The 21,208-nt window shown below is 45.8% G+C and overlaps 2 protein-coding genes across 4 annotated transcripts; one reads left to right on the forward strand and one right to left on the reverse strand.

Annotated features, from left to right (window-relative positions):
* Nucleotides 1-6: 6 nt before the first annotated feature.
* Nucleotides 7-3,064, reverse strand: APEX1 (apurinic/apyrimidinic endodeoxyribonuclease 1). 3 transcript variants are annotated; one of them, XM_059181036.1, is made up of 5 exons: nt 2,959-3,064; nt 2,527-2,652; nt 2,140-2,324; nt 1,122-1,314; nt 7-782 (listed from the first exon to the last, which is right to left on the reverse strand). In XM_059181036.1, exons 2-5 carry the CDS (start codon nt 2,582-2,584, stop codon nt 265-267), a joined length of 954 nt encoding a protein of 317 aa, XP_059037019.1. In that variant the 5' UTR covers nt 2,585-2,652; nt 2,959-3,064; the 3' UTR covers nt 7-264. The 3 variants fall into 3 exon arrangements, with proteins under 3 accessions (XP_059037019.1, XP_059037021.1, XP_059037020.1); XM_059181038.1 differs by having other exon boundaries at nt 2,990-3,012; XM_059181037.1 differs by lacking the exon at nt 2,959-3,064 and adding an exon at nt 2,802-2,936.
* Nucleotides 3,065-3,168: 104 nt separating this feature from the next.
* OSGEP (O-sialoglycoprotein endopeptidase) lies at nt 3,169-9,585 on the forward strand. The gene is made up of 11 exons (XM_059181039.1): nt 3,169-3,712; nt 5,165-5,284; nt 5,467-5,642; nt 7,427-7,522; nt 7,659-7,708; nt 7,854-7,932; nt 8,469-8,534; nt 8,643-8,733; nt 8,945-9,020; nt 9,120-9,218; nt 9,384-9,585. Exons 1-11 carry the CDS (start codon nt 3,598-3,600, stop codon nt 9,421-9,423), a joined length of 1,008 nt encoding a protein of 335 aa, XP_059037022.1. The 5' UTR covers nt 3,169-3,597; the 3' UTR covers nt 9,424-9,585.
* The last annotated feature ends 11,623 nt before the right edge of the window (nt 9,586-21,208 follow it).

A 21,208-nucleotide genomic window follows, 5' to 3' on the forward strand; every position in this document is an offset into this window, starting at 1 on the left:
GACAGCAAGGCTGAAACTATGGCTCTTTATTTTCATGTGGACAGTTTAAAGGAAGTCATCAGTAGCTTTTTTTAATGTAAAAAAAATCCGGAGGTTTAAAGAAAAGCATCAGTAGTAGGCTGGTTGAAGGATTTGTATTGTTAGAAGGGAAATACAGTGCACATGTTTCTAGAGAGCAGTTTTTAAAGATGTTTTGGGGAGGTTAAGTTTTAAAGCTAAATTGGGGGGCTTATTTCCCAGGTTTAAAGTAATTTAGGGATGGTGTCACAGTGCTAAGTATAGGGTGATAGGACAGTGGTCACTACCCAGGGCCTTGGAACGGATCTTGCTGTCACACAATGCAGGTAACAGAGAGTGAGACAACAAAAAGTAATCAAGGCGCCAACCGACATTTTTGGATCGAGCATTCATCATATAGGTCCAAAAGGTATAGGCATAGGCCGTGTTGGGGTAGAGGTGCCGGAAACTGTCAGCCAGTGGCACAGCCTGTAGTAATTCCCCAAAGCCTTGACGCTCTTGTGGAGTGAAGCCAGCATTCTTTTTGTTTCCCTTGGGGTTGCGAAGGTCGATTTCTTCATGAGCCACATTGAGGTCCCCACATAGCACAAGGGGCTTGCGGGAAGCTAAACCCTTCAGGAATTTGCGAAAGGCTTCATCCCAGCGCTGCCGGTACTCCAAGCGTACCAGACCTCGGCCTGCATTAGGTACATAGGCTGTTACCAGCACAAATGCATCAAATTCAGCCACGATCACTCGGCCTTCCTGATCATGTTCCTCTTCACCTACAGAAATGATGAAACAAAATCAGCATAAATAAGTGTAAGAAGGGGCCTCTGGGTAGCTCAGTTGTTAAGCATCCGCTTTCCCGCTTTCAGCTCAGGTCATGATCTCAGCATCCTGGGACTGAGCCCCATGTTGGGCTCCCTGCTCAGCAGGAAGCCTGCTTCTCCCTCTCTCACTCCCCCTGCTTGTGTTCCCTCTATTGCTGTCAAATAAACAAAATCTTAAAAAAAAAAAAAAAAGGTGTAAGAAAAGGAAAAGCAATTCACATTAGGGGCTGGAGTAGGGTATTAGCCGTTGGATTGTAAGAGCTCAAGGATTAGGAATGAACAGGGTCTCACCAATGCCATAGGAGACTTTCAGGGGGCACTGGCGGGAAAGCAGGCCCACACCACTGTACCCCTCCTTGTCTGAAGGAGCTGACCAGTACTGATGGGATAGTCCAGGTAACTCTTGAAGTTCAACTGGTAGTTTGTTCTCTGAACATTTGGTCTCTTGGAGGCAGAGGATATCTGGGGCTTCTTCCTTTACCCACTGTGAGTGAAATGAAAAGTAGAAAAAGTACTATCAATTCAGACATTCACTGAAGACTCTGTGCCAAGTACTAGAACTACACTGCTTAGACACAATCACTATGCTTAAGAGTCTAATAAGAACATGGCACCTAGGTGGCTCAGTTAAACATCTGCCTTAAGCTCAGGTCATGATTTCAGGGTCCTGGGATGAGCCCAGGGTTGGGCTCCTTGCTCAGTGGCGCGTCTGCTTCTCCCTCTCCATTTGCCCCCCCAACCCTTTGTGCACTCTAATAAAATATTTAAAGAAAAAGTCTAGTAAGTGTAACAGCTAAATTCTATAACTGGCAACTAAAAGAAAAAATGAGTATTACATGCAACGCTGAAGAGACGGTATTTCTTTCATAGGCAATGGATAGCCAAGTTAAGATTTTTAGGCATATTTTTAAAATTTAAACTCCAGGCCACAGGTGGGGCTCCCAACTCACGACGCCCCAAAATCAACTAGCGAGGCACTCCTAAACCGTAATTTAAATGGAAGACCAACTGGAGATGAAGTGAAGCAAGTCCAAAAACAAGGTGCATGGCAAAGAGATGAAGCCATTAATTAAAACTATAGAAATGGAGTTGAAAAATTGGACATTTCTCAAAAATACAGTAGTTCTATAACTTGGTGAAGCTCCTCTTTTTAACTTTCACCAAAAAAAAAAAAAAAAAAAAAAAAAAAAAATCTACACACAAAGGGAAAATAAAACTTACACGTTGGGACTAAAATGTTAAGGTGATTAAATCCCAAGATCGTTCAATACGAAAGACTGTCCCTTCCCCCTCCCTGAATTTCACTCACATCTAAACCTTTCTTCTTAATCCAGGCTCGAAGCCCATCCACATTCCAGGAGCAGATCTTGAGGGTGGCCGATTTACCATTGGGCGAGGTTTTCTGATCTGGGGGGTCCTCATACAAGACTGGCCCCTCTCCTGCCTCTTTTTCGTTTTTCTTTGCTCCCGCCTTACTTTTCTTGGCTTCTGGCTCTACAAAATAAGTAATACACTATGATAAAAAGTTGACAAAAGGCAACTTCGATCCGCTTTACTATAGACCCACTGAGAGTTGTTACGACTTTCTTACAATCTGCAAGAACACGCTGAGTACGTTCCCACTTCCCGTTCACTGAAGGAATCAGAAACCCCCACGGCAGCCTCTAGGGATATGGGGCTCATTTCGTTCTCTTACCAATCTTGGGTTCTTCCCCGTCTTCTACCACGGCTCCCTTTTTCCCACGCTTCGGCATCACTGTAACGAAAGCCTTTCTGAACCAGTACCACGTCGCCCACCGAAGCAGTATTTTTACCGTGTTCCCTGCAGACAGGAAGAGGTCGTGAAGTCAGCTAAGGTTTGGGAAAAGACTCCTCCCTGGGGCGCCCCCGCACTAGGTACCGCCTCTCAAACCAGATTATCTCTGAATCCTTTCCCCGCCTCCAGGCACCACAAGCCCTTCAGCCCCTCACCCACAAGACTAGATCATTTCAGGATGCCTTGTGCAGTCCTCGTGAGATCCGCCCTCCGGCCAATCGAGGGCCTTAATTCAGGGTTTTGATTTAGGCTTGCGGATCAGAATCCGGGAAGCCCCTCTGCTCGGCAAACAAGACCAACCCAGTATCTGACCTGCTCCGACGCCAGCCTGGCTCCTCCTTACCCGAGCACAAAGAGTCTTGCACGCTGTGCCCCCACGTGGGTAAGGGGAATGGTCACGTGACCCGGGGAGCACCGCCTCAGGCAGAGGAGCGCGTGTGGCTGGTCGTCTGGGGCCATGTGACAGAGAGGCTCGGCCTTTCTCGCTCCCCGCCTCCAAGTCTCCCAGGGACTGAAGGCCCCAGCCTTTCATTCTTGGGCTGTTTATGGTGTGCCAGATGCACGACTCGTTCTACCGTCCCGACCGAAGGCTCCCCGTGCTGGGCAAGAGCGGGAAAAAAATCAGTGGAGGTGTCTGGGCTGGACCACGGGAGAGAAGTAAAGGAATGGCTAGGAATGCAAGGAGCAGATGCCGGCTCAGCGTCCCTGGCAGTTAGGAGGACAGATCCTTGAAGGGGCCTTGATGGGTCGCCTGGACGACGGGGGTGGGGCTGGCGCGGGCGTGCGAGCCTTGGAGCCCTTTGGGGCCCGTCTCGGTGCGCGTTTCTGCCTGGCACCTGGCGTTTTGAGTCTCCCTGCGCGCTCCGGAATCCGCGGTCCGGCGCGGCCTGGTGAGGGCCCTGCGGCTCCTGTGGTAGCCAGCCCTGCCGGCGTTTTCTCTCAGTCTCCGCCATGCCGGCGGTGCTAGGGTTTGAAGGCAGCGCGAACAAGATTGGCGTGGGAGTGGTCCGGGATGGCGCGGTGCTGGCGAATCCGCGGCGGACTTACGTCACGCCTCCGGGCACCGGTGCGTGGGGGGGCGGGGGGGGCGAGAGTTCGCCGCGCGCTCCTCGGCCCGGCCGCACCTTCCGTCTGAGCGCTGGCTAGCAAAGTAGGGCGTGGGGCGCATTGTCAGCTTGTAGAGGTTTTTGCTCCGAATCTCTGAGATTATGTGACAGAATGAACATGACAGGCTGATGGTTAGAAGAGTCACAGGCCCTTGGACCTGGATCTTCTGGGTTTCTTTTGCTTTTATTGAGTGCTTTTTATATACTAATCGTCAGCTGGGTGCTAGATACAAGAGCAGATATTAGGAACCGCTCTGGAGTTGGACCTAAGAACAAAACTTTGCAGTATGATGAACAGTATAATAGTGGCAATCAGAATTATCTAGAATGAGAAGGAGTGTAGAGACTTTCACCTTGGGTGTTAGACAGGAACAGTAATATTCGTGTTCAGTATTTGGTTTGGGGCTTATGTTCCTGACTCTTTAAATGGAAATAATAATATCTGCATTATTGGGTCTTGAGAAATAAGTGAAACTACTAAACATGTTACAACTCATCTAACAAATGTTATTTCTAAGTTATTATGTTGTAATTTTTAAAAGATTTTATTTATTTATGTGAGAAAGAGAAAGTGAGAGAGCATGAGAGGAGAGAAGGTCAGAAGGAGAAACAGACTTCCTGCAGAGTTGGGAGCCCTATGTGGGACTCGATTCCAGGACTCCAGGATCATGAACTGAGCCAAAGGCAGTTGCCTGAAGCCACCCAGGCGCCCCTCTTACATTGTATTTTATCCACCATCCCTTAAAACTCCTGCATATAAAGGAAAAGGCGACTGACTTGCATATACCTGCAAAGCCTCCCTGAAATGATGATGTTGTGATGGGTTACTTGTTAGAAAATACATATCTTGTGTTTAGTCATCACTCCTTTAGGCATTTTGGCACCAGGATTACAGAGGTAAATAGCCAGTGCTTTACGATGCTCATGATTAAACTAGGGAAACTACAAATAATTATAATGCTCTAATTGTTATATGTCTAATGTGGTATGTAGAGTATAAAGATGTGATTGTGCCTGGGGTTTGTGGGGCCACAGAGAAGATCACCAAAGGGTGAAGTGAAAAGTAGCTTTCACTTGAATTGAGTCCTAAAGGCTGAGTAGGAGTTGGGTATGAAGAAGTGCATTTCTGGAGAGCTGGTCAGCCTAGCTGAACAGGCTAGAAAGAGTGTATCTGAAAACCTGGAAGACAAGATGCTTGAGGAGAGTGAAAGGGACTCTTCCTACACTGTGTAAATGTTAAAAACAAAACAAAACAAAAAACCAGTCAGTTGTTTTGCCAGTAAAATGGGTTTATTTAGGAATAGTAGAGAATTGCAATTTGGATCAGGGAATCTATAGCAAAACCATAGGCAAGTCTACCTGCCTTTGCTGTAGAAAAACCCTGTGATCTCTGACCTGTGTCCATCTCCTAGGATTCCTTCCGGGTGATACTGCTAGGCATCACCGAACTGTTATCCTGGACCTGCTACAGGAGGCACTGACAGAGGCTGGATTAACCTCCCAGGATATTGATTGCATTGCCTACACCAAAGGTATAGCTGGGATAGTGGTTGACAATGGAAGAATATACCTGGAGCCTGGCTAGGTTAGAATAGCCCGCTGCTCCCCTTTCCTACCACCACTACCCCTACCTCACCTCTTGCATCCCTTACTTTCCCCAGCTCTGTTTTTCCCAGTATCCATAGGATTCTAACTCCCATTTCTGTCCCCCTAGGCCCTGGCATGGGTGCTCCACTGGTTTCTGTGGCTGTTGTGGCCCGCACTGTGGCCCAGCTGTGGAATAAGCCATTGCTGGGCGTGAACCACTGTATAGGCCACATTGAGATGGGCCGCCTTATCACCGGAGCCACCAGCCCAACTGTGCTGTATGTCAGTGGAGGAAACACACAGGTATTAGGAGTACTCTATCGTTCCCTCGTAATTTCTAAGGCACTGTGCCAGCAACTTTCATGTACTCAGTGTGGCACCTGCGAGAACAAAGCTAGACTCATCTGAACCTAAAATGTTATGCACTAGAAAACCCACAAGAAAGTTTGCAGTATTGCAGATTTGGACAGGATGATCACGATATTGGATGGCACTTATTTATTTAAAAGATTGTATTCATTTATTAGAGAGACGGAGAGAGAGCATGAGCAGGGGAGAGGGGGAAGCTGACGACTTCCCCCTGAACAGGTTGCTCAGTGTGGGGCTTGATCCAAGGACCTTGGGATCATGACCTGAGTGGAAAGCAGAAGCTTTAGTGACTGAGACACCCAGGCGCCCCTTACATGGTTTTTATATATGTGGTTATAAAGATAAGAAATTTCCAATTTAGAAAAAAAAGAATAGTAAATATTGAAGCCTTCAAAGTAATGAAAGGATTCTTTCTTTTGTTAATCTGAAGCTTATTTTTTCTCTATATCTTAGCAATTAAAACTAAGGGGCACTGTGTGATTTGTTTCTTCACAATAATTTCATGTTTTGTTTTACTTTACTGGTAGTAAATAGAAGTTGTTAAGAGTGTGAAAACAGAAATAATTTAAAAAACATTTTATAAGTGGTAGAAGGCATTTTAAGTTTATAGGTGAAGCCAGAGTTGTTTGGAGTACCACGCAAGACCCTTTTCGGTTGTGATTGGAGAACTCTAGTCTTTTTCTTTCCCATGGAACACCTGACAGGGTTATTTTGAGAAAAAGTGATCATCCCCAGCTAATGAAAGGCTTAAAACTTTATTTTGTGACATAGTTATTTAGGATGAAGCACATATTCCTATAAAAATGATGTGGGAACTTTTATAGGTAGAGGACATATAGCTGGCAGGGGCCTGAAGGATGGCATACAAAATTAGGGACTTGGGGTATGCACAGTAGCAATGGAGGCTTGCAAGAGTTACTGAAGAGAAGCAGTGATGGTTTTCTCTTCTTCCCTCTTGAAATGTGTTAAGGTGGGAAAACAGGGAGATGATTGGGTAGGGGAGTAGACAACAGAAGTAGAAAGGCAGAATTTTTTTTTCCCCTTTCCCTTTTGTGGCCAGCCTTTTAACAGCAGATTACAATCTATATCAGAATGGAAGGAAATCCTTAGCAGCATCAGAAAGGGAAAGGACTTCTTATGGTCTTAAGGAGACACTGAATGTCAGAAATATACGTGTCAGTGGGTGGTAAATATTCTCTGGTAGAAGCTGGTCATATGTGAAGAATGAACATAAGTTGTTTGCCATGCTGAGTTGGGTGTGTTATTAGTGTGATCCGGTATAGGATTTTTGGAGGTTTTCAACTCTGCCTTTTGTGTTGTTTCCAAATAACACTGCCCTGGTAGAATAGTCTAGAAGGACTCTGGTTCCATGCCTCCAAGCCAGAAAGCCTGCTTAGTCCATACTGTCAAGACTCCCTTTAAAGGCTATATTGGGAACCTCCAAGCTAGAGAAATGTATTTGAAATGAGAATTGCTTCTACCCTGACCTAGGGTGCCTTCTGTAGATTAGGAACCTGCTCTGGGAATCCTCAAGGTACATATAAACTTCTGAGATAAGAGCTATGAGAAAGTACCTATTCAGGGTTTGGGTGAGTTCTTTTGTTCCATTTTTACTGGAAGCTGCAGCGGCCATGTTGATCCTCTGCTATGTTCTTCCCCAAAGCCAAATACTCCTCTTTACAGACTTGAGGTTTCATGGACATCCTCATCACCCTTAGGTGATTGCATATTCAGAACATCGTTACCGCATCTTTGGGGAAACCATCGATATTGCTGTGGGTAATTGTCTGGATCGTTTTGCTCGAGTGCTGAAGGTAAGCCACTGGGGCTAGAGAAAACATAAGGTATGGATAAATTTCTGGGGAGCCATGGAAATGGAAGTAGGAAATAGTGAATTAGTTTCTTATGCTTTCTGAATATCTGATTCCTTCCTCTTTTACCTTCTGCTAGATTTCCAATGACCCCAGTCCAGGCTACAATATTGAACAGATGGCAAAGCGGTAAGGGAACATAAGAGGGAGAAGGCTGACTGGTGGGTCTTCCGGGATTTCCCTCTACATACAGTAAGGAGGTTTGGGAGCACTTTGGAGGTTGAGCAGCCAGCTGACTAAAGCCTTCATGCCTCATACGCTCACTCCCACACAGAGGCAAGAAGCTAGTTGAGCTGCCATATACTGTGAAGGGGATGGACGTTTCATTCTCGGGGATACTGTCTTTCATTGAGGTGAGTGTGGGACAGGTGAAGAGAGAGCACTGCCATGCTTTTTAATGAGGCGTATCTGTTTTGCTCACCATTGTATTTCCTGTCTGTATTAATGATGCTGACTAAATTCATTAAGCAAATATTTATTAAACATCTGTGTGCCAGGCACTGTTCCAGGCAGTAGCAGTACAGCATAGAGCAAAATAAAAATTTCTTTGTACTTGGCACTTACTTGTCTTGGGGGGTGGTAGTGACAAAGAAACAAGTGGGGGCAGAAGATAATAACACAATAAAAAGGGTCAGATAATGATAAGCATTAGGGAGAAAGTTAAGCCGAGTAAGGGGTTGGGAGGGAAGGGGGTGCCAGGGCAGACATTTGTGATTGAATTCCGAATAAATGCTGCCCATTCCATAGCTCAGTGCCAGTGAAAGGCAAAGTGCGGTGTAGACATGCTGGTAAGTGGAATTGTAGTGAGACACAGTGATCCTCCAGGCACACTAATTTTTGCTCTCACGTCATCCCTAAACCTTTATTTATTTATTTTCTTTAATTATAGGATGTAGCCCAGCGGATGCTGGCCACAGGCGAGTGTACTCCTGAGGATTTATGTTTCTCTCTGCAGGTAATGGGATAAAATGCCGGGAGAGAAAGTTGGGTCTGGAGGAGCTTTTACGTAGTAGAACAGAACCAGGATCCCCTCTGTTGTTCTCACTTTATCTGTCCCCCACAGGAAACCGTGTTTGCAATGCTGGTAGAGATCACAGAGCGAGCCATGGCACATTGTGGCTCCCAGGAGGCCCTCATCGTGGGAGGTGTGGGGTGTATGTATCATTGAACTGTGCGCCTCTTTCCTGTTCTTGGACATTAGTGTCTTCCTCCTGCTAGTCTAAATCTCTTAAGGGTTTGGGAAAATTAGAAGTTTCTGCTTCCTAGCTTGTCCCCAAACCCCTACTTCATAATTGTAAGTAAACACACATGAGGTGTACAGCTTGACCATGCAGAAAGGGCTGCCTAACCCCTACCTCCTCACAGGTAATTTGAGGCTACAGGAAATGATGGAGACAATGTGCCAGGAACGTGGAGCCCGGCTTTTTGCCACAGATGAGAGGTAAAGGCCCTTTCCCTTTCTTGATTTTTTCTTTTTTTCCTCCAATTACTATGATTCTTCACCCTTGAATCCCAAATTTCATGTCTTTGTTCTTCCTAGATTCTGCATTGACAATGGAGCCATGATTGCCCAGGCTGGCTGGGAGATGTTTCGGGCAGGACACAGGACCCCCCTTAGTGATTCTGGGATCACGCAGAGGTGTGTATCCTCCTTGCAGGGGTAGATAGAATTATATGGGAGGTAGGCAAAAATCAGCAGGGAAGAGGGTCCAGAATCATGAGGGTAGAGAAGAATGGAAGCTTCTAAGGGATAGCTGTCCACCAGGTTTTCTGGTTTTTTTTTTTTTTTTTTTTTTTCCCACAGGTATCGGACAGATGAAGTAGAAGTGACTTGGAGGGACTAACAAGGTTAACAGGATCAGAGTAGGTAGTGCCTAAGTGGAGCCTACGGGAACTTGGGCCTTAATCTCTGTCCTGACCTGAGAGTCCTGGCAAGGCTATGGACTCCTGTCTCCCATCGTTTGAACCTCAGGTTGACTCAGCAATAAACTGTTTTTGGTTTTGTATGTTTTTGGTGATTGGCTTGTGTTAATCAAGAATGACACAGGGTTGGCACTGGATAAATTCTTGTTGGTGGGGGAATGGGTAGGGAGGTAAGGGTCAGAGCAGAGCCTTGGCCGACTGTTCAGGGCTGCTGCTTTGAAGTTAAAATGGAAGTTAAAAAAATTTAAAATGAAGTTAAAAAAATTTTTTTTAATATATATATATATATTTTTTAAAGATTTCATTTATTTGTTTGACAGAGAGAGATCACAAGTTAGTAGAGAAGTAGGCAGAGAGAGAGGAGGAAGCAGGCTCGCTGCTGAGCGGAGAGCCCGATGTGGGCCTCGATCCCAGGACCCTGAGACCATGAACCTGAGCTGAAGGCAGAGGCTTAACTCACTGAGCCACCCAGGCGCCCTGGAGGGGGCCATCTTAGGTGCTCTTCTAACATCCTCTTAATAATAATAGTATCATTACTAATACTATTTTAGTGTCCTGCTTCATGCCAACTGCTTTGTGTTTGTCATCTCATTTAAATTCTTTGAGGTAGGTTCTTAGGACTTGCCTTAAAATACCCGGGAGCCAGGTCTCATTTTGTACTAATTTGTAACTAAAGAGCAAAACTGTTCTCCATGCACTTATTCCTACATACTCCACACACTTCCAGGGGCAGGCCTGTAGGGGTGCCCTGGATCCCTCCCTCCCTGCTTCAGCTGCCAGAACTAATGTCATCGTGGGCTTTATCTTGTTTGTTAGTCACCATGAGAAGTCGCAAACTACCAAGGCACCTTCAGCTCTGCACTCTAATAACCATTACTTTCCACGCCTTTTTTTGTTTCTCCTGAAATCCTTTTGTGCTCTTTGGAACTAATAGCTGGTTATTCGTAAAATTTCCTATATCCTCAAGCTCTCTTCTGAAAGTTCTCTTTACATTCCTGCTCAGAGCCCCAGTTTCTCCTGAGGACTCTGCTTCTCTTACCGCCTCTAGTGGTACTGTTTTCTCTCCCCCACATCCTTTGTACCACTGACACTGGAGGTGGTGGTGGGGGTGTCCTCATTTTTCCTCATTCTGTGTTGTCTGTTCCCTCTCATCCCTACCACACCTTACCTTTGAAACACATGTCATTTATTAGACTAGACCATGCCACAGCCGCTCCTGTTAAATCTTGATTTTAGGTGTGCCTGGGTGGCTCAGTTCGTTAAGCATGTGCCTTCAGCTCAGGTTATGATCCCAGGGTCCTGGGATGGAGTCCCGAGGTGGGCTCCCTGCTCAGCGGGAAGTCTGCTTCTCCCCCTTCTTCTGTCCCTCCCCATTACTCGTGCTCTCCCTCTCTCTCAAATAAATACATAAAATCTTTAAAAAAAAAAAAAAAAAACCCAGATCTCGATTTTAGTACCTATGTGGATCATCCTTCTAATGCTCTGGTCTCAGCTCTGTGCTGCTCCCATGATCTGTCCCCCTGCCCCTCCTGTAACCACTCATTCCCTTGGTCCTAGTCTAGACCTATAGCCCCACCATATCTCAATCTCAGACATCCCTCCTGTCTTTCCAGATCATTTCCTTTGGTGCACTGAGTCTAACAATTCACCTCTTTACTAGGCCCTGCAATCTTTTGGTTTTCCTTTCCACTGACCTCATCTCCTGTGTGTCTTCATTCCCCTCCTGCTGAACTCCAGTTATGAGCACTTCACTACCAATGCCCTCACCTCTCTTGCCCTTCTTGCTTTTGTCACACTTCAACTCTTCACATACTTGATTCCTAGAGCCATGCAGCTGAAAGGGCTAGCGAAAAACAGCCAAGCTAACTCGTCTTGCTTTAAATGCATCGTCCCGAAACTTAGGCCACCTCACAGTATACCCTAGTCCTTTCACTTGCCTTCTTTCCAGTAACCATTTTATACCTTCTAGCCCCTCAAATCTGTGTCTCCCCTGATTTTCACTCTTTGGCTCCTATTTTAGTGAGAAGATAGAAACTATCAGAACATTCATGAGCTCCCACCACTACATCCAACCACCTTACAGTATTTGTTCCAGTGTACTCTGCTTTCCCTTCTGTTCCTGTATTAGCAGTATACTGTTAATACCTGTTACTGTAGGGGCGCCTGGGTGGCTCAGTGGGTTAAAGCCTCTGCCTTCGGCTAAAGTCATGATCCCAGGGGCCTGGGATCGAGCCCCACATCGGGCTCCCTGCTCGGCGGTGAGCCTGCTTCTCCTCTCTTTTCTCTGCCTGCCTCTGCCTACTTGTGATCTCTGTCTGTCAAATAAATAAAATCTTTTTTTTTTTTTTGTTAGAGAGAGAGAGAAATACAGAGCGCAAGCACAGGCAGACAGAGTGGCAGGCTAGAGGCAGAGGGAGAAGCAGGCTCCCTGCCGAGCAAGGAGCCCAATGTGAGACTCGATCCCAAGACGCTGGGATCATGACCTGAGCCGAAGGCAGCTGCTTAACCAACTGAGCCACCCAGGCGTCCCACAAATAAATAAAATCTTTAAAAAAAAAAAAAATACTTGTTACTATATACTCAGTTGGGATTGATTTTGCTCCCCAGAGGACATTGGTTGTCACAACTGGGAGACAGGGCTACTGGGTAGAGACCAGGGATGCTGCAAAATACCCTGCAATGTACAGAACAGCTCCTCACACAAAGAATTCCCTAGGCTAAAATGTCATTGAGAATCCATGCTGAAACAAACTGTCCATGCTCCTGTCCAACTACTTTGATGGTCCATCCCATCCTCTAGCCTTTCAGGACATCTCTCAGTTCTCTCTCGTTTTCTGTAGAGTCTGTATTTCCCTTTCTTCCTAGATCTTCCTCTCAGCACACAGTTATGCTTTCATTTTCCTCATCTGAAAACACATGATTGCCTCTTGCACCCATTTTCCCCTTTCAGTTGCTTCCCATTTTTCTGCTCCATTTTATAGCAAAACATCTTAAAAAGTTGTTTCCAGTTCCTCGCAACCAACTCCCTATGAAGAAGTCCACTCCACCAAGGCTGTCTTTTTGTTTGTTTTTGTTTTTTTTATAAGATCGTATTTATTTGCAAGGGACGGGGAGAGAGAGGGAGCACGAGCACACACATGTGTGCTTGAGTTGGGGGAGGGGCAGAGGGAGAAGGAGAAGCAAACTCCCTGCTGAGCAGGGGCTTTATCCCAGGAACCCGAGATCATGACCTGAGCCAACCAGGCGTCCCCAGGCTGTTCTTATGATGGTTCTTATGATGGTCACCAGTGACTTCACATAGCTAACTTTAATGGCCTATTCAGCTTCATCCCATGTAGGCTATCAGCAGCTTTTGACACTCCCTCCCAAGTAAAGAAAAAGTAAAGAAAAAGCATTTTCTTTACTTGGCTTTAGGACACATTCTCTGGTTTGCCTCCTAGCTTACTGACTGCTCTTTGTTTGTCTCCTTTGATGGTTTCTCCTCATTTTCACAAGCTAGTAACTCTAGGGTTCAGTCCTTGGACTGCTTCTGTACACACATACCTTCAGTGATTTTGTCCAGTCTTCTACATTAAAACTATTTCAATGTGGGTGACTCCCAATTTTTTAGCCCCAACCTGAACTTCTGTTCTGAATATTTAGCTGCCAATTGGCATTTCAACTTGGATGCCTGATATCTCAAATTTAACATCCACAAAACTAAACTTATTTTCCTCCCCATCTTCTTGCTGCTGACTTCAACAACCCCATCCTTCTAGTTCATATCAAAGTGCCCTGGTGTTACTTGGCACCTGTTTTTCATCTCCTCCAGTTCATCAAATCACACTGACTTTACGTTCAGAATATATCCAGAATCCTGTTTCTTCTTACTTCCATTGCTCCCACCGTAGACCAAGCCAGAATTCTCTGTCTCTGATGTGGCAGTAGCTGGTGTATCTGCTTCTACCACTGTCCACTTAAACTCCATTTTCAACACAGCAGCCACAGTGAATGGTATTAACATAAAAGCCAGATTATGTTACTCTGCTGCTCAAAACCCTCTGTGTCTTGCTGTATTGCAGTAAAAGCTAGAGTCCTTCAAAGGTCTGTTACACCTTCCAGATCTGCCCTGCATCTCCCCACTTACTTCTTTGACCTCATTTCCTGCTATTCACCTTGATCATTCTGTTCCAGCAATAGTGGCCTTTTTGTTTTTCCTTAAACAATGAAGATCTGCCAGCCCCTCAAGGGTCTTCATTCTTTTTTTTTTTTTTTAATTAACTATAGTGTATTACTTGCCCCAGGGGTACAGGTCTGTGAACCATCAGGCTTACACATTTCACAGCACTCACCACAGCACATACCCTCCCCAGTGTCCCTCACCCAACCACCCTCTCCATACCACCCTCCCCACCCCCAGCCAACCCTCAGTTTGTTCTGTGAGTCTTGTATAGTTTGTCTCCCTCCTGATCCCATCTTGTTTCATTTTTTCCTTCTCTACCCCCAAACCCTGCACTTTGCCTCTCAAATTCCTCATATCAGGGAGATCATAAGATAATTGTCTTAACCCACCCACCTGGGTGGCTCAGTGGGTTAAAGCCTCTGCCTTTGACTCAGGTCATGATCCCAGGGTCCTGGGATTGAGCCCAGGGAACCTGCTTCCTCCTCTCCCTGCCTGCCTCTCTGCCTACTTGTGATCTCTGTCTGCCAAATAAATAAATAAAATCTTAAAAAAAAAAAAAGTTGTTTAAAAAAAAGATAATTGTCTTTGATTGATTTATTTTGCTCAACATAATACCATCTAGTTCATCCACATTGTTGCAAATGGTAAGATTTCATTTCTTTTGATGGCTACATAGTATTCCATTGTGTGTATATATATAACATCTTCTTTATCCATTCATCTGTTGATGGACATATAGGTTTTTTCTATAGTTTGGCTATTGTGGACATTGCTATTATAAATGTTCAGGTGCACGTGCCCTCAGGGTCTTCATTCTTGTTGCTCCCTCTGCTCAAGAACTCTTCCTCAGCTAGAGCTTGTTCCATTAGTCTCATAATCTTTAAGTCTTTGCTCTATGTTTTTTCTTTCTTTAGTGAGGACTTTCTGACAGTCCTACTTAAAATTACACTCCTCCAGCACTTTTTAGCCCCCTTCCTGTTTTATTTCTCTTCATAGCACTTATCACCTTCTAATCTAATAGGTTTTTTAAAAAAAGATTTTATTTATTTATTTGACAGACATCACAAGTAAGGCAGAGAGGTGGGCAGAGAGAGGGAAGCAGGCTCCCCACTGAGCAGAAAGTCGGATGTAGGGCTCAATCCCAGGACCCTGAGACCATGACCTGAGCCTAAGGCAGAAGCTTAACCCACTGAGCCTCCTAGGCATCCCTCACCTAATAGTTTTATTTGTGTTTGTTGTTTGACTCCTCTTGTTAGAATAGGAACTCCATGAGATGAAGGATTTTTATCTTGTTTTATTCATTGCCGTGTAATCTCCCAGTACTTAGAATAGGGTGGACATTCAGTTAGCATTTGCTGAATGAATGAGTAAGTTGCTGTGGAGGTAAACCAGAGATAATCAAAGACTATCAAGTAAGACTTGGGCCAAAAGATAAAACAAATTGGGATTATATGCACTTGGGAAAAGAGTAAGTTACTGGTTGCGTACTAAGTAGAAAGTGCTGATAAACACTTTTTTCATTGACAAGGAGCGGCCCATAAATGGTTTGAAAATACACTGAGACATGGACATTTATAATCAGAAATTTGGGGGTAGAAGACAGAGTGTTTGGGATAGAGGTAGAAAGGTAAATTCTTCTCCATGAATATATTTGAGGACAAGAATGATCTCTGCCTCTCTAGGCTTGGGGAGTTAATTTGGTAAATGGGAATCAAGCATATTATTTTGTATTAGCCTCGGGTATTGTAAGTTTTTATTAATATTGTGGGATGGAATGGATCTCGGAGGGGGACCTTTTTTAGCCCCATAGACCCAGCTGGTTCTGCTTAGTAGGAGACTTCTTTAGGGAGCTTGGGCTCTTGGCTGAGGCTTCTTAAGATAGCCTCACAGTTTGTAAAACCAGAGACTAAAATCATGGCTCCTTGAGTCCCGAATTGTGGACTTCTCCTAGCTCAGTCTCTCCCAAGTCTCCTAGTGGCAGTACAGGGTCAGTGTCTGCTGCTGATTTCCACAAGTGAAGACACTGGGGGATTGTCAGGCCCCTGGACAGCATCCAACTGAGTCATATATAGGTCCCCAGAGCAGACTGACTAAAGGATCAGAGGTAGGCTCCTGTTACAGAAGGCAGTGTGAGAAAGGGAACCTGTTTCTCAGCTCACCTAGCCTTGAGACTAGCTCTGCCCTGGAGTATTTGCTCTGTGGTTTGGAGTTTCGCCAAACTCATGACTATGAGGGCGGCATCCTGGAAATGTTGTTGCAGGACTTCATGAAGATACATGCCACTCAGACTACACAATTAGGAAGAAAGCAGAGGACAGGTGAGCACCATGGTCAGTTCCTACTCTCAGACAGTTTCCCTATTTGCTGGCCCTGTTCCTGTATACCTACTTTGATTCACCTGTAAATCCTGCTCAGAGGTGTGGCCTGAAGGAACAGGAATATTGAAAGAAGTACGTTTCAGTTTCCCCCTTTAGTGGTTCTTTTGCTTCTGCTTCTCTGGTATAAGATCACAATACCACTTTGTGAAACCAATATCACAAAGGCTTCAAAAGGCTTCCAGCTGCAGAAAAAAGAAACCCCAAATTCAGCAAGGAACAGAGATCAGCTCCTCCCCACCCACTGGGGGATTTTAGAGAGGATTTTAGGGAGAAACCAAGAATATTGGGCTTTTCCATCTCACAGCGCAATGAGGGAAGCTGAGAACCCTGATTCCTGTGGTGTCTGCTTTGCCAGGGAGCATCCTTCCTCAAGGAGGCCTACTCTCTCTACCCTTCCCCTCCCGGATTTGGGAAAGCTGGTTTCCTTTTATGGCTAGAGCAGCAATTAGAAACTCAAAAGCCTGTAAGAATCAGACATATAAGAGCAAAGACTAAAGTACCAGGTGAGAACTGTGACAAACATAGGAATACCTGTCCTGTTCTGTGGGGCAGCAACTACTTGGCTCCAAGTGAGTGTGTCCTATGGGATGGAGGCCTCAAACTACCAGTTGCATGTTAAATATTGGCAATTAGTTTTAAAAATTGTAAATTCTGTATGATCTGAACTAAACTTGTACAGCTAAGCTCCAGTCCAGAGGCCACCAGTGTTCAACCCCTGGTCTAGAGACTCCCTCACCAGAAGTTCTTGACATGGTCCTGCACACTGTTCAAGCTTACTGAATAGGACAGAGGCATGTGATAGGTGCCCGCCTGGACTGAAGAGCTCCAGTTCACATCTGCTGAGGAAGGTGGGTTGCAGAATGACTAGAGGTGGGGCCTCATTTCTCAGGCAGGAGAGGAAATGAGTTACTGTTGGTAGTTCTGGATTTCTAATGGGTGTCCACCTTGAGTTGTATCTCACTTCCTCATCCCCTTACTGGCCTGCTCACTTACCAGGTTTCTTGTAGAATGTATAGAGCAGGAGCAGAAGGATAAGCAACATAGCAATGAGTACTGCCCACCAAGTGAGAAGGAACATGAGCAGGCAAAGCAAAGCCCAGGAGGGAGAGCCAGGGATGGTACCGATGGAAGGAAGGGCACCAGATTGCAGAGGGGAGTGAATGCCGCCTATCCTTTGTCCAAACCTCAGTGCCACCCACTCTTGTACCCCAAGGATGCTCCTCCAACTCTCCCAGGTCCTCCTAACCCAGGACCTGACCCCGTGATAACAAGTGCCCATACTAACCAGGCAACCACCTAAGGGAGGCGTGGAGACAAAGTTGACAAGGGCATAGGAGCAGAGGAAAAGTTGGAGATGATAGGGGTGATGTTCAGATCAGTTTTGGGAGAGATGTAAGGTCAGGAGGTCGGTCTGCAAATGAATCATGGGTTTGAGGTTTAGAGAGACAAGGACAGCAAATTCTGGCTTCCTTCCCTCATACTCCATTCCCTACTTGTCACCGCAACTTCCATGCACACCACCACGGAGTTAGCAGACTTTTTTTCCACTTTCAGAACTAGAGATAAAGAAAACAGGCGTGTCAGGGCCAAGCCCTAAAAGTCAGAGGTAGGGCAGTGAAGGGCAGGAGGGGACAGGTGATTAATGAAGGCCCTTGTGGGAGTGGAGGAGGAGTACTCACCAATAAGAATAAATACTACAGCAATAAGGAATGTGAACAGATAGCCTCACATAGTTCATGGGTCCTGCCTTAGCCTTTCCCAAAAAAGCCGATGATTGGGTATACTTTATTCTGGCAGAGCTACTTTAAGAGGGCACGGCAATCACTGGGGAACGGTCCCAGCAAGAGAGTGATTGCCCCCTTCTCCTTTCGAGAGGTAAGAGGGAGTGAGCAAAGAAGAAAGAGTTGAGGGAGCTTAGGGGTCTTAAGGGGAAGAAAGGATGGGAGTAGAGTGCAGTGAGACACCTGGTAAATGAGGGATGGAAAGATGGGAGGCAGATGGAAGACAGTTATTCTCCCTAAACTTTGCCTTGATATACAGACAGACTTTGAGTTTTTCTATACGAGCTTGGACTGTCTCTTAAACACTGGCCAACCACAATCATCACCTCCCTACATTGTCATCTAATTACTGGTTGCTGAGTTGGAACCCTCTTGTACTCCTCATCCTCCAAAAATTATGCTCTTAGGATAGCCCTAGATTCTACCTACATTTTCTCCTTTTTCCTCCAAGACCCTTGGTAAGATAACAACTAACCTGGAAGACTTCAGGGGTTGAAACAAAGCAGGAAAGGACAGAGGACAGAAGAGCATTGAAGATTAAGGGCAGTCATGAGAGGGACAGAGACAGACACCATCCATGCTCATGCCTGAGGAGAAGAGCAGGCAGAGGCAGAAATCAGTGCATTGCAAACGCAATGCATTCCCCTCATATTTTCACCTAGCTTTCCCAGAAGTTGCTTGACATACTAAATTTTATACTATCTTTGAAGGTTTTACCCCGTCCACATAAATCCCCTTAGGTCATTCTTGGTTTTTGAGCACCTACTCTGGCAGGCGATGGACTAAGTCAAGTTTCTCTCTCTCATCTCCTCCTTAGGTTCACTCACCTGATGGTGATTAGAGAGCGCATACAGGCAGGACCCTTGCTCTGCCTAACTGTGGAAATCCTAGCCACACTGGTATTCTGGCCCCAGGCAGCTCCCATCCGCACGCCCACATCGGTCATATTTCCTGGAGCTTCTCCAGTCATACAGGAGCCTGGAAATGAGCCTGGGAACAGATATTCCTTTGTGGGGAGAGAACCACATCACAGAGCAGTAGGACTATGTAGGTACCATCAGTGCCAAAAGGGGGAATGGAAGCTTGTTTGAAGGTGCTGGGGTGGGGAGAATACAAAATTTTATTTTATTAATAAAAAAAAGATTTTTATGTATTTTTTGAGAGAGAGGGAGAGGGCATACAAGGAGGGGGAGGGGCAGAGGGAGAAGCAGGCTTTCCGCTGAGCAGGGAGTCCCACAAAGGGCTTGATCCCAGAAGCCTGGGATCAAGACCCAAGCTGAAGACAGACACTCAACCGACTGAGCTATTCAGATGCCCCAGGAATACCAAATTTGATAATCAAAGACCACCACACAATTTTTTAGTGAAATGAGGGATGGGAAGAAATGGTGAAGGAAGGCGAGGGGCTACCTGTACATAAACTATTTTTAATGTGATTGATGAAGTCTCCTGCTCATTTCATCACTTATACCCTCAGCCCTCAGAGGCAGAAAGCAGGGCTCCAGGTCATTCTGCCCAGAAGGCTGGAGTGGAGGGCTTTACTGCTTGTGGCAGAGATCCCCAGGTAGGAAAGTGTGTTCACATGATGGCAAAGATAGCTGTCGCAGGGTCCTGGAAACAACAGTGGAAGCATTAGTGGTGAGAGAAGGGGTAGATGGTCAGTATGTCCCATGCCTTGGTGACCTCACCTTGAGGTCTCCAGAGATGCTGGTCCCTGTGAGTACCCCAGTGGCTAAAGAGAAAAAGATGGAAAACATGCCAAAGAAACTGCCCTCTGGACCTCACCACTGTGGGACCATATTTTCCAAGAAAACGCTATTTATGTAAAAGAACAGAGAAAAACTGGGGTTTGGAGGGGACAAGTCCCAGCTTCCCTACATAGTCCTACTGCTCTGTGATGTGGTTCTCTTCCCACAAAGGAATGTCTGTTCCCAGGCTCATTTCCGTCCCTGGGCTAATTTACAATCTTGCCTTATTTGTCGCAGCCTAAGTCACTGACAGTAAACTGGATACAGGTGTTATCTAGCCCAGACAGACGGAATCAGAACTCATGGGGTCTTTTCTGGGGAGATGTGGGCTAATGAGGTGCCCTGCTCGGGGGAGGTGACATTTTGAGGCATGCATTCCCTTTAATACATTTCTCAGCCAGCTTCTGGTTGTCTCACCTGGACACCCAAAGAAGAAAGTGGCTGGTCAGGTGGGGTTTGTGGGGAGGAATGTTCTAGCAGATAGTTGATGAAAGAGAGGATTGCGGGGGGGTACCTAGGTGGCTCAGTTGATTATACGTCTGCCTAACACAGGGTCCTGGGACCCAGCAAGAGAGTCTGCTCCTCTGACTTCCAGCAGGGGAGTCTATCCTCCCATAGCCCCTTCTTGTGCTTTCTTTCAAAGTCAAATAAATAAATATTTTTTTAAAAAGAGGGGTATCAGGAAGATTGTTTGGAGGAATACCATGGGTGTTTAAAAAAAAAAAAAAAAGGAGAAGTGAGTGGTAGGGAAGGAAGAGCTCCCACCCCCACCTCCTCACTCTCTTCTCCCATCCTCTTAAGTTCCATTTCCCATCGACCTCTTCCCATAAAGGAGTCTGGCTAAATGGGTGTCCTTTTCCCTCTTGCCTCAAATTTCAAAGTGTCCCTTCCATTACTAGAAGGGTGGATCTCAAGATTGTGAAAATCTGGGAGCTGGAAATGGCATTTCTCATCTGGTAGTCTTGTCTAGTGCTCATCCTAGCAGATCCCTAGAATACATCCTGATTTTTCCCTGAAAGAGTTGTCATATGGAGTCTGTTCCAGCAAATCTGTGCAGTTTCAAGTTGGGTCCCTGAGAATCTGCTCTGCCAGCTACACACACACACACACACACACACACACACACACACACTTCCAGATCTCCTCACATTTGGCCCTTTCCAGATCTGTCCAGCTCTTACAGCCACCCCCTCAGTTACTCTTACCCTCACCTTGACTCCGTGGCCATTGCCTTAGACCTCCACTCCACACTGCCCATTGCCAAGCATAGAAGGACTGTCAGGGTCACCAGGCCCACCAACACTAACTCATTTTCCAGATCTGTGTTAGGTAGCTGCACCCATGCTCCCGGAAGGGCAGAGACTTTATTGACTGATTTGATGCCTCCACCTGATTCTTAAAATGACTTGTCCAGGCTGGAGTCACAAAAAGTGCAGGCTGATGGTCAGCGGATTTGGGAAAAGGGCATATCAAAGAAGGGGATGAACATTACCTGGAGCAGGTTTGAAAAGATCTCTGTGAAAACTGCCTTGTTCATAGCCATGACTTGTTAGCCAAAGTGAAGGTGATCCAGATGCAACCGCCAAGTGCTGGACCCAGGCTTCTTTAAATAGGAAATAGTGCCACCAGAGAGGAGA

Source organism: Mustela lutreola, chromosome 7 (assembly GCF_030435805.1).
Source record: "Mustela lutreola isolate mMusLut2 chromosome 7, mMusLut2.pri, whole genome shotgun sequence".
Classification (NCBI taxonomy): Eukaryota; Metazoa; Chordata; class Mammalia; order Carnivora; family Mustelidae; genus Mustela; species Mustela lutreola.

What these genes read in the sequence shown, in the direction of transcription:
- APEX1 (XM_059181036.1), bottom strand. Translation starts at nt 2,584, where the DNA reads ATGCCGAAGCGTGGGAAAAAGGGAGCCGTGGTAGAAGACGGGGAAGAA. An exon ending in CGGGGAAGAACCCAAGATTG is followed by an intron (nt 2,325 to 2,526) that starts GTAAGAGAACGA and finishes CTTATTTTGTAG; the next exon opens with AGCCAGAAGCCAAGAAAAGT. An exon ending in GAAAGTCTCCTATGGCATTG is followed by an intron (nt 783 to 1,121) that starts GTGAGACCCTGT and finishes TCATTTCTGTAG; the next exon opens with GTGAAGAGGAACATGATCAG.
- OSGEP (XM_059181039.1), top strand. Translation starts at nt 3,598, where the DNA reads ATGCCGGCGGTGCTAGGGTTTGAAGGCAGCGCGAACAAGATTGGCGTG. An exon ending in GGATACTGTCTTTCATTGAG is followed by an intron (nt 7,933 to 8,468) that starts GTGAGTGTGGGA and finishes CTTTAATTATAG; the next exon opens with GATGTAGCCCAGCGGATGCT. An exon ending in CATCGTGGGAGGTGTGGGGT is followed by an intron (nt 8,734 to 8,944) that starts GTATGTATCATT and finishes ACCTCCTCACAG; the next exon opens with GTAATTTGAGGCTACAGGAA.